The 10,732-nt window shown below is 32.5% G+C and overlaps 1 protein-coding gene and 1 long non-coding RNA gene across 6 annotated transcripts in view; one reads left to right on the top strand and one right to left on the bottom strand.

Moving 5' to 3' along the window:
- The window catches only part of LOC106469106 (protein shifted-like), a 66,370-nt gene that overhangs the window by 9,274 nt on the left and 46,364 nt on the right, over nt 1–10,732 (bottom strand). For all 4 annotated transcript variants that reach the window (XM_022397528.1, XM_022397530.1, XM_022397531.1 and 1 more), the window contains exons 5-8: nt 9,584–9,697; nt 8,292–8,387; nt 2,569–2,664; nt 1,326–1,457 (exon numbers count right to left, since the gene is read on the bottom strand). In XM_022397528.1, the coding sequence (XP_022253236.1) occupies nt 1,326–1,457; nt 2,569–2,664; nt 8,292–8,387; nt 9,584–9,697 (438 nt within the window). The remainder of the gene's footprint in view (nt 1–1,325; nt 1,458–2,568; nt 2,665–8,291; nt 8,388–9,583; nt 9,698–10,732) is intronic.
- The window catches only part of LOC111088200, a 17,399-nt gene continuing 16,080 nt past the window's right edge, over nt 9,414–10,732 (top strand). For both annotated transcript variants that reach the window (XR_002612805.1, XR_002612804.1), the window contains exon 1: nt 9,414–9,528. This is a non-coding gene — a long non-coding RNA (uncharacterized LOC111088200). The remainder of the gene's footprint in view (nt 9,529–10,732) is intronic.

Here is a 10,732-nt window from a genome sequence, read left to right as displayed (position 1 = left end):
ATATATATATATATAAATGTTTTTTCCCATTATATATAACAAAATTAATCCACTAACTGCAAGTAAAAGGAAACTCTTAAATCTACAAAGTAATTATAAAGAATACTTTCATTTGCTCTGTCTTGACTTCAGAAAATCCTAGAAGGAAACTAAAACGTAATTTTTTATGTTAGGTATGAAACTGTTTATTGGCTCCATTTTCTGCAACAGAATCTACAAGGAGGAAGAATTTAAAAATTTGAAGTTTTCAAAAATAGTGTGATACTCTTTAAAATTAGTGCTGCCTTTTCTTTAAAATATGTAGGGTAAAGAAAACTTAAGTTAGATGTGGAAATCTGTAGAGTACCTCCGACTTTTTCTTCACCAGAATCTAGAAATAAAGGATTATGTGCTGAAGTTTTTAAGCCCTAAAATATGAAGTTGATTGTACATAAATTATAGTAGCTGTTTTGGTCGTTACAATATCTGCAGATGATAATAAGCACTCAAATTGTCTTTCAGCCATAATTTAGTATTAGAGATTTTGAACAATGCAACTTTTGGGCTAATAACTTCACCTCTTGCAGAGAAATCTTAATGTGAAAATTAATCCCCCCCACCACCATTTGTGTAAAAGATTGTAATGAAAGTCAATTGTGTTTTGCAAAGTAATTTACCTAAAGGAGACCTGTTTTCAGTACTAAACTAGTAACTATATCCTTGGAAAATGTCCAAAGGTTATGTTTACGTTAGTCACAGTTACATGAGGTATTGGAAGGTATGATGTTTGCAAGAAATAAAAGTGTGTTGTGGATGCAGTCGCAATGGGGTTCCTGTTGAAGGTAAAGTAGTCAGAAAGATAGATCATACAAAAACACTAGAATCCAATCAAAAGAGGACAAGAAAACTGAAGCAAAAGAAATGATAAGAATATTAAAAAAATTTTTCTTCTCCTTGTAACCGTTTTCATTGTTTTAGATCATTCAGTTATTGACAGACTCAGATATGATTTATCAATGAAAGAATGTTGTTGTTTCTACTAAGTCTGCAGTGTGTCCTACATTCTTACAGTGTAAATCAAGATTGAATGGGAATGACCCTGGGCAAAAGTAGAGTCACTTTGAGAAGACTTCATTAATATCTTTCAAAGCAACAGATTGAACCCTAAGTTTATGGAAAGTTTATATGAGAAATTGGTCTAACAGAATTTCTCTTTTTCAAAGCTACCACCAAAACACAGTAATTTCTGTACAATCAAGTCATGTTTTTATATATACATACATACATACACATGCGTACATACATCCACATATATATTCTGTCATACTTAACTAATTTAAACTCACTTGGTCTTCTTCTTCTTTCCTTTTGTCTTTTATTTTGCTGATCACACTGACCACCTGAGTATCCCCTTTTACATCGGCACTGGTTGACTCCAATGCACCTTCCCCCATTCAAACAAGGTATTGTACATTTACCTGCAAAGAGATAATGCAATGCTTTTCTGAAGTTTAGCATATTTCAGTCTAATTATTTCAAACGTTCTTGCAGAATCAAAAATATGCATATAATAATTCTTGGAAGTGATATAAAAAAAGTTTCACGTTTTCGTGCATATACTTATGGATAGAAACAACTTGTATCTTGAACACCTTATAAGTTTTGTTTAAAAGAAATCAAGCATTTTCCTTTTAAGTAACATTTTTTTTAAGAACAAGAATTATTTTCACTTACTTATTGACTTTCATGCATAACTTAAGAGAGTCTATTCTCCATGAGTGTATTGATTTGATTGAACAATATATAACAGTAGTTAAAAGGTGTTTTAATATTGTTGGAGGCAGTCACATGCATATCACTAACAAAAATAACAGAGTTACATGCACACTTTAAGAAAAGAAGGTTAAAAATCTATTTAAAAGTAATTATTTGTATTTGCATTACTGGTTGTTGTTTTTTATGGCTTTTAAGAGTCTTGTACTGTGACATTACTTTTATCAGATTACATAAACTACTCATATTATATAACAGCCAAATTTTTAGTCTTTGAATAAAAAGAATCAACCAAACTATCTATCTACAATTTCTTAATCAGAATAAAATTGTCCTTTATATTATGTTTAACCTGTATATTTACAAGCAGGGTTAGACTACAACAGCAAATATAAAATAGTAAAATTCAAACTTTCCAAAACTACTATTCAAGACAAATAAAAGTGCAGACAGGAGCAAGAAAAATGGCATTTCCCCCACAATAGTGGGTAAATGGCATCTATACTAACAAAAAACATCCCCTCTAGAGTCGAAGAATGGTTACAAGAGGTGACCTTGCTATTTTAGCTAAAAATAACCAATATGCTGTTGGTTTTTAATAGCCAATTCATCATCCAGCACAACTTCATTATGGAAAACTAACCATACCCTTGTGATAATGTCAGAAACTTTTGGATACAGTAAAACATTCTTATGCATGAATGAGTTAGTATCTTGTTTGGCTAATCTGATGATATATACATGCAGACAGTGCTTTTCACATTTCAGACATGTAGTTTTCTAAAAAAACTGACAGTTTACACCTCTTGTACTCACTATATTCACAGCGGGGTCCATAGTAACCTTTTCTACATTTGCACTTGTCTTTCTGGATACATTTGCCTCCGTTAAGGCACTTTTCACGACATATACCTTTGGAATAAATTAAAAAAAAAGTAATATGGATGTGATCTCACCAGTACAGTAATTCTTAATAACACAATATAACATTGTATAAATCTTTGAATGGCACTTTTCCATACACTGGTCAGTATTATCATTATCAATACCACAGGTACTGTTGAGTCACCTGGTACATTTTTCAGCATCACATTCACTACAATATTCAAACACAATAGTTGTTTATGATGTTCTAATAAACTAAATTTAAATAATCCATATGATGCAAACGTATCTGATTGGTGTGGTTCACTGAGGCTGTAGGGTAAACTGTTTTATATTGCAACCATGTAATTACTATGTAATGTACTAATCTATTTTGATCAGAGTTATGGTTACTTGACACATGATAGAGAATAAGATGCACAATTTGCTGCTGATTTAGTTGCTTTGAGTTCTAGATGCACTGATAGTCCAGTGTGTTGGATAGCCTATTGTTATGAACAGCAACACTCTGCCAGTGAGTATTCATCCCACAACATTATTTGCTTAATTATTTATTGTTCTTTGGTATTTAATGTCTTGTACATCCTTTAGATATCTTCCTTCAAAGAAAATGTAACTATTTGGTTTTACCAACATATTCTCAATTGTTACTGAGTCAGTCATGGCTGATGCTGACAACAAGTGTAAAGTTGGTTTGTCACAGTGGGTATGTTTGAAGATCTCACCTTAAAATGAAACACCTATTGAGTACCTATACTATAATACATTGTTTTGACTCTTATTTTGACGGTCTTTACCTCAGTAAGTAAAAGTTTTTAGTAAATATCTCCCTGGTGATATTACCTAACAGTGAAGCCAATATAGTACAAAGTTGATACTTGCGTCAGTGTTCAATTCTTCAGATGAATTTCTTAAGCTATATTACTTGATAGCAAAGTTATTAAAAGACTGTTGTAGTCTACATTATTAACACAGATGTTTCTTGAAATTTGTATTTTACTTGTTTAGCCAGAAGGAAGTTTAACAAAATATGATGTCTGGAACTTTCTTAGAAGTTTAGGAAATAGTTTGTGCCAGATATAAAATGAAGTGAGGCTAGAGTGAGTTAATCAGTCTTTTAGAGTGAGTTATTGAGTAAGCAGCTTTGTTCATCAGTTCTTCTGTTTTTGTCAGTCAGAAGGAACTTTAACATAATGTAATGTATGTAGCTTTAGTGTCTGGAGCTTTCACTAAAACTTAGGAAACAACTCGAGTCAGATGGAAGATGTGAGTTAGGCCACAGTGAGTTAATGAGTTTGTTAGAGTGAGTTATTATTATTACTGTCAGCCATTTAGTTAGTTACTGTGAATATTGAGTTTGTGTTTCCATGAAATTAGTACATAAGTGAAATTGTGATTAGATATAGTCTATTTGTAAAACTAAGCTTATTGATGAGAGTTAGTTATCAAGGAATTCAAAGTTGAAGAAGTAAAATGTTTTTGTTATCATTTAGTGGAGAGGAATTTTACCAACTAGCCCAAAAGGACCTGGTAAACAACAGTTACCATCACAGCACTGGAGTTAGGAGTGGAAGTATTTTTATAAAATATAATCCACACTCAACTTCAACATGAAAATACATGATCGAAGCAAGATTGAAAACTTAATGAAATGTTGAAACAGTGGAAAAATAGATTAAAAAGAAAGAGACTGAAATACAAAAGAAGATCAAGAAGAACAAGAAAAAAAAAAGAATAAAGAATTACATGATCAAGACAAAAAGAATGGTAAATCAAGATCATAGAGAAATCCAGAAAATTAATAGTAAGAAACAGGAATTTAATAGAGGAGTTACAAGAATAAGACATTAATTTTATTGAAGAATTATGAACAAAAATCAATCTGAAGAAGACAAGATTGAGGAAGCCATATAAAATGTACAGAGGGATTATAACAAATAAATTGAAGACTTACGCACAGAAGGATTATAACACCATGATCATTGAAGAAGCCATTTAGAATGTACAAAAGGACACCAACTATACAATAAAACATCTAGAAACTAAATTAGCAAGTACAAGGATCAAATCAGCCAAACCTCTATGTGCCCACTCAAGAATTTCAATCTAAACCTCCATTAACTATGCAATATGGAATGGAAGAATCCATTTGGTCTTCACCTGTTTTCACTATTTTTGCACTGCCTATAATTTCAGGACCTTCCTGGACTACATCAGCTATACCACTACCTCAACAATTTACAGAGTATAACAGGTCAGTCTAATAACACTGCCCAATTGCAACTCAGACTAGCCAGAAAGGTACCATGAGAGGAAAATCAGGTACAGTTTGAAATAATTTCCAAATTAAAAGGATGGAATAGTGAACAGCAAAATTTCATTGAGCTGCACTGCTCATTTAAAGGGACTTGTTTTAAGAATGTTCCAACAGAGAATTGTAACAATTACCAGTCATTAGGAGGCTGCTGTATCAAATGAATTTGTAGTGTTGCATCAGAAGGAAGTTTTTAAAGCAAAGTTTAGAAGCACAGAAATAAGGAAGGATAAATCCTTAGCCAAACTCATTGAAATTGTTTAAAAGCCTAATTATTTTACACAAATGCTCCATGTGAAATGATAGATTTTTGACACACAACCAATTCATAAATGCCTTAATGGATGAGGATATATGAATTACACTAAATCAAAGTAGCTTTAAATCTTTAAGGGAAATTGTTCAGTTGGCTATGGAACTAGAATCAGATAAATAGCTGAAAGTAGAATCTAGGGATTATGGGATTTTAAGTCAAATAGCATAGAAATATCAGCTCTCCCTCTTGGTGGTCTAGAAGAGCTCAAAGGATTAATTAGACAACTGTTAAGTCAGAATAAAAGAAGTAAATCACAAAACAATACATTTTTTCAAGTGAAACTTTAAAAGTGCATATTTCCAGAAACTGCAGACAAATGTTTTAAGGAAATAAAAACTACTCCAAAAGGATGATAAGAAAATAAAACTTCTATAAGCATGGAAAACATGGACATTACAACCAAGACTGTAAAGAATCAAGAAGTAATAATAAACAAGGACATTATATCCTAAGGATGAGCCCCAGAGCCCAAACAAATTGAAGGGGCAACAGGGAGCTAACCAAACACTGGATAAAAAAGATATTAACTGGACTTAAAAAGGAAAGTTCAATTAAGGAGTTTGTATTAATTATTCAAAGAAACCAATCCATGAGGTAATGGATTCACAGATAGAAAGCCTTGTAACATGTTGACTAAAACTGGTTTATGGCTAATATTGTTCGATCTGATCTGATAATGGCAACTTGGAAACTGCCTCCAGAGGTGAAGCAAGAAGATGGATGGATGCAAGCAGCAAACCATCATACAGTTCTAACACAAAGAAAATTAGAAGTCACCCAGAATAATCATCTTCTGTTCCTAATCAAAAAGCAGAAACTCTAGCAAAGAAGCCTGTCAAGGAATTTTTTAAGATTCAAGGTGCTTATGGAACTTCATCCAGATCAAGGATCGAACTTTGAATCAGCTTTGTGGAAATATGTCAAACCCTTGGAATGAAAGAGATCAGGATAATAGTCTTTTCTCCCTCTTGTAAAGGAATGGTAGAGAGATATAATCGTATGTTTTTTAAATCAATTAACCATTTATGTGGAAGATTGTCAGAAAACATGGAATCAAGATCTTCTACACTTACTCATGAGTTAAATAGCAACAATACATGAAACTTCAGGAAACACATCAGCATCACTGATCTTTGGAGGATAACTGAAAGTTTCACTGGACCTTCTGTACTCTCACCCTGAGGACTGTCACTCATTGAAGTCTTACACAGAGTATGCAGAGATTAAGAACACCACTGATGCCATAAATAACTTTACCCAAGACAGACATAAATCAACTAGTGATAAGGTGAAAAGATGCTATGATGTAAATGCTGATAAGATTGGATTACATCATGGTAACATGGTAAGACAGTGCAGCTTAAATAACATGACAGGACTATCTCCAAAGTTAATTAGATGTTATAAACGGTCCTATATGGTATTCAAAAGAATCTATATGTAGTTTATAGAACTAAGAAAGACAAGTGGTCCAAGTCAAAGATCATCCACCATGATCATCTTTTGAAGTACATCTGCAAGGGAATGGCCAACTGGTTAGATTCAAAGACTCCATCAGAGGTAAATCAACCTGCTTAACAGTCCAAGGATCCTTCTATGATCAATTCTAATATATCATCAAGAACAGAACCAGTAGCAACTTCCCACAATCATCTACCTGAAGATAATACTCCCAATGAGAAGATGCCAAGTGATGATAAAGGACAAGAGGGGATCCCACATTTGTACCATAAGTCATGAAAAAAAAACACCAAAAATATTAAGTGACTGGACAGATCAGGAACAATTTAAACAAATTAGTAAAAAAAAAAAAAGTGTTTTTCCAACCAAAATTGTGTCTGTACATTACGTTTTACATATTTCAGTAATAATTTAATGATTGGAATATTTAGATTTATGAATGCTAATGTTCTTAATTGTCAAGAATTAACGCATTGCTAATTATGGAATTTGTGTGTAATGTGCCATTGTTTTCTTTTTCAATAAGATTAATCCGAGGAAGGGGCAATTTTGTTAATCTTTATATTTCTTGAAATCTGTATTGTTGTTTGGCCAGAATAAAGTTTAACGTAACATGCTGAGCATGGCCTTACTTTCTGTAAAAGTTTAAGCAATAATTTGAGCCATATATAAAAAGTGAATTACTAAGTTTGTTACAAGGAGCTACATAGTTTGCCAGTTTGTTAAAGACAATTAATGAGTAACTAGCATAATGTGTAGTGACAAGCTGAATTATAGTATCATGACTACTACATGATTTAGTCAGTTCCTCACTTACTGTCAGTCAATTAGTTTGTTCTTTTTTTTTGTGAATACTGAATTTGTGTTTTTAAGGAAAAATATAGATATAAAGTTTGTAAGTACGTAGAATATCCATTAGATATAGTCTATTTGTGAAGTTAGGCCAATTGGAGAACATTGGTTACACTGGCTGTGGAATTTGAAGTTAAAGAAATAAAACATATTTTTGCAACTGTTAAGTGGGCTCTTTTCCATTGTTCTTTTTACCAAATAATCCAAAAGAACCCAGTCGTGAATAAAAACCATCATATGGGCATAGTGACAAAATTGTGGTAGAGGGGCTAAATTCTAAACACTTTAGATACATGTAATTAAGATCATGTATATTATACTTTAGATAAATGTAAACTAGTGTAACTCTCCAACCCTTAAAAATTACATGTATGGGTTATTTTATGAGACTAATCTCAAATTTCAGTACAAAAACTGCAACAGGTCTCAGATTTCAATTCTTCACAAGAACATCTTTAATAATATTACTTTTTTTGAGTTAGGTCCAGATTGAAGGTGATAGTGAAACATTATTCTAAGATAGTTGATAATTAACTTGGAATATGTGATTATAATATTACATGGTAAGGTTATTTCTGGTAGTTTCTATTGATTGATAAACTGCTATACAAACACTCCTTTAGTGGTATCCCCTTATAATGTGGTTCTTAACTGCTTACAAAATATCTTTTTAAGGCCTCTATAAATTACTTTATCACAGAAAATACTCACCTCCCTCACAGTGAGGTCCTTGATAACCATCAGCACACTTACATACTCCGGGAGAAATACATGTTCCACCATTCATACACTGGGGGTAGCACAAAGCTGAAATAAGATGAAATCTGCACACTTCAGTGGTATGAAGTAGATTAACCAAGCACAAAAGAGTGACGCAAAGCCTCACATGTAAAATGTGTTACTGATTATATAACAATGAATCAGTGTACACAATGCTAACATACTGTTACAACATGTGATGGAAATTGCATCTTTAATCTTATCAGCTGTTTTTAGCTTTCTTGAAGTAATATATTTGATTTTTGCTTTTAACTCTGAAATACCAAAATACTTTATTTCTAGGAAATAAGAAAAATACACAATGTGCCACTTAAGCTTACTTTATATCTTTACTAAAGATTTGCATGGAAGAAATTGTATTAATTTTCTGAAATTGGTTCAGCAAAATGAAAGGAACAAATAATGTACATCTTAATGCATTTTTTCTTACATATTTGTCAGAAATTAAAATCGAGTTCATTAGATATTTTAACATTACTATGCTTTTTTCTTGTAATATATGTCTAGTCTAAATGCTCTTTGTACAATGGTTTACCTTTACAAGTTATTGTACTTGAGGATGTTGTTGCCTTGGTGACTGATTTGTTATTGGTTTTTATTACAAGTTTCTCTATTTAAGCAAATAATGAATTAAGTTTCCGCCTATATAATAGTCAGTTTATACTAAATATTAAATCTGCATCTTCTTGAAGGAATTGTTAAAGTTTGAGCAGCAACTTGTTTTTGTAAATGTATTAATGATTTGCACAGGTGAGTATTAAGCTGATTTTGTAAAAGAGCTCATTTAAATACTTACAATAGTACTATATTGTATACGAAATTCGTGATATTACACATTTTAAGACAAAACCTGTGTGTAAAATAACAATGTAATGTATGGAAAAAATTTAACCTAACATTTTGACCTAAAAACTTTTGAATTGTTATCAAAAACACTCATTTGAAACTTAATGGGAAAAACATAGACCACGTTGTATTTTTAACTCTTTTTTTTTTCTTCTTTACACTATACCATTTTAACCTAAATTATTTTTAGGTGGCCCCCTCAGCGGCATGTCTGCGGACTTACAACACTAGAAACCAGTTTCGATACCCGTGTTGGACAGAGCACAGATAGCCCATTAACTTCAAACAAACAAAGCAAAACGGCGTGGAAACTATTGAGTTGGTACTTTTCAATCCATATCTATATATTATATATGTATATAGTGATTTAGACTCACCTGTACGACAGTAGTTACCCATGTACCCTTTTTGGCACTCGCAGATTTTCTGCTGATTACACCATCCTCTATTGGCACACTTCTTATCACATTCTGGATCAGGACCTTGAGTAACTAACAATCACATTTTCTGTTTCATTTCAAATAATCTGATTTTAAAAACTTTAATATTTATGAATATTATTATACACTATTCTAATTCTTGAATATCACTAAAAGACTAGATAAAGAATGTAGTGTTTAAAAAAATGTAATAGGTCCAATACTAATGTCTTATACTTATAGCAAGTATAATTGTAAATCAGCCTACGCCTCCCCCCCCCCGTTTTGAAAATAAAATCAAAATAATTGCAAAAATTAGATCTTTGAGGAGGAAAGAATGTTGTGAAATTTCACATTAAATTAAAAAATAAATAAAAAAGCAATAACAACAACATCTAGCAAACATTGTATCAAATCTAAATAACCCATTTAACCCCTACCAGGGAAGTCCCGAAAATTCCTCGTTCACGTTCAGATGATTATGATAACAATTCATAAGAGCATTTGGGATGACCATATACTTTGATATTTTCTTATGTACCTTTGGGTTAATAATAATTTGTGTAGATATCAGAAAAAAAAAAATGAATACACATTAAAAACGGAAGTATTGATTTTTTGTTATGTTATTATTAAGTGGAACAGTGAAACTAGTTCTTCACTTTTTCATGAAAAATAGTATTATTCTTATCCTTTAGGGCCCGGCATGGCCAGGTGATTAGGGCGCTCGACTCGCAATCTGAGGGTCGCGGTTCGAATCCCAGTCACACCAAACATGCTCAACCTTTCAGCCGTGGGGGCGTTATCATGTTACGCCCAATCCCACTGTTACGACAGCGGAAGTCACGCGACGCTGGGAGCATGCGCGCTGGAGTTTCCAGAAGGATCATGACTTATCGAGGAACCTCACTAATGTCCGAGTGTTTGCCAGGCGCCCTCTTTTTTAGTATATAAGCCCGGCAAATAAAGCCAGCGATAGATAGATATGCAGATAGATTGAAGATAGAGATAACTGAGTCAAGCGAACAGTAGGCACCGTAAGGAAAGTGAGTGAATAACTGTGATTTATAGCGTGTGTTATAAAGGTTAAGTTTAAAGTGAATGTGG

The sequence above is a fragment of the Limulus polyphemus genome, unplaced genomic scaffold (assembly GCF_000517525.1).
Source record: "Limulus polyphemus unplaced genomic scaffold, Limulus_polyphemus-2.1.2 Scaffold3307, whole genome shotgun sequence".
Classification (NCBI taxonomy): domain Eukaryota; kingdom Metazoa; phylum Arthropoda; class Merostomata; order Xiphosura; family Limulidae; genus Limulus; species Limulus polyphemus.
Note: the sequence above shows the minus strand (reverse complement) of the source record. Positions and strands in the feature narration are given on the sequence as shown.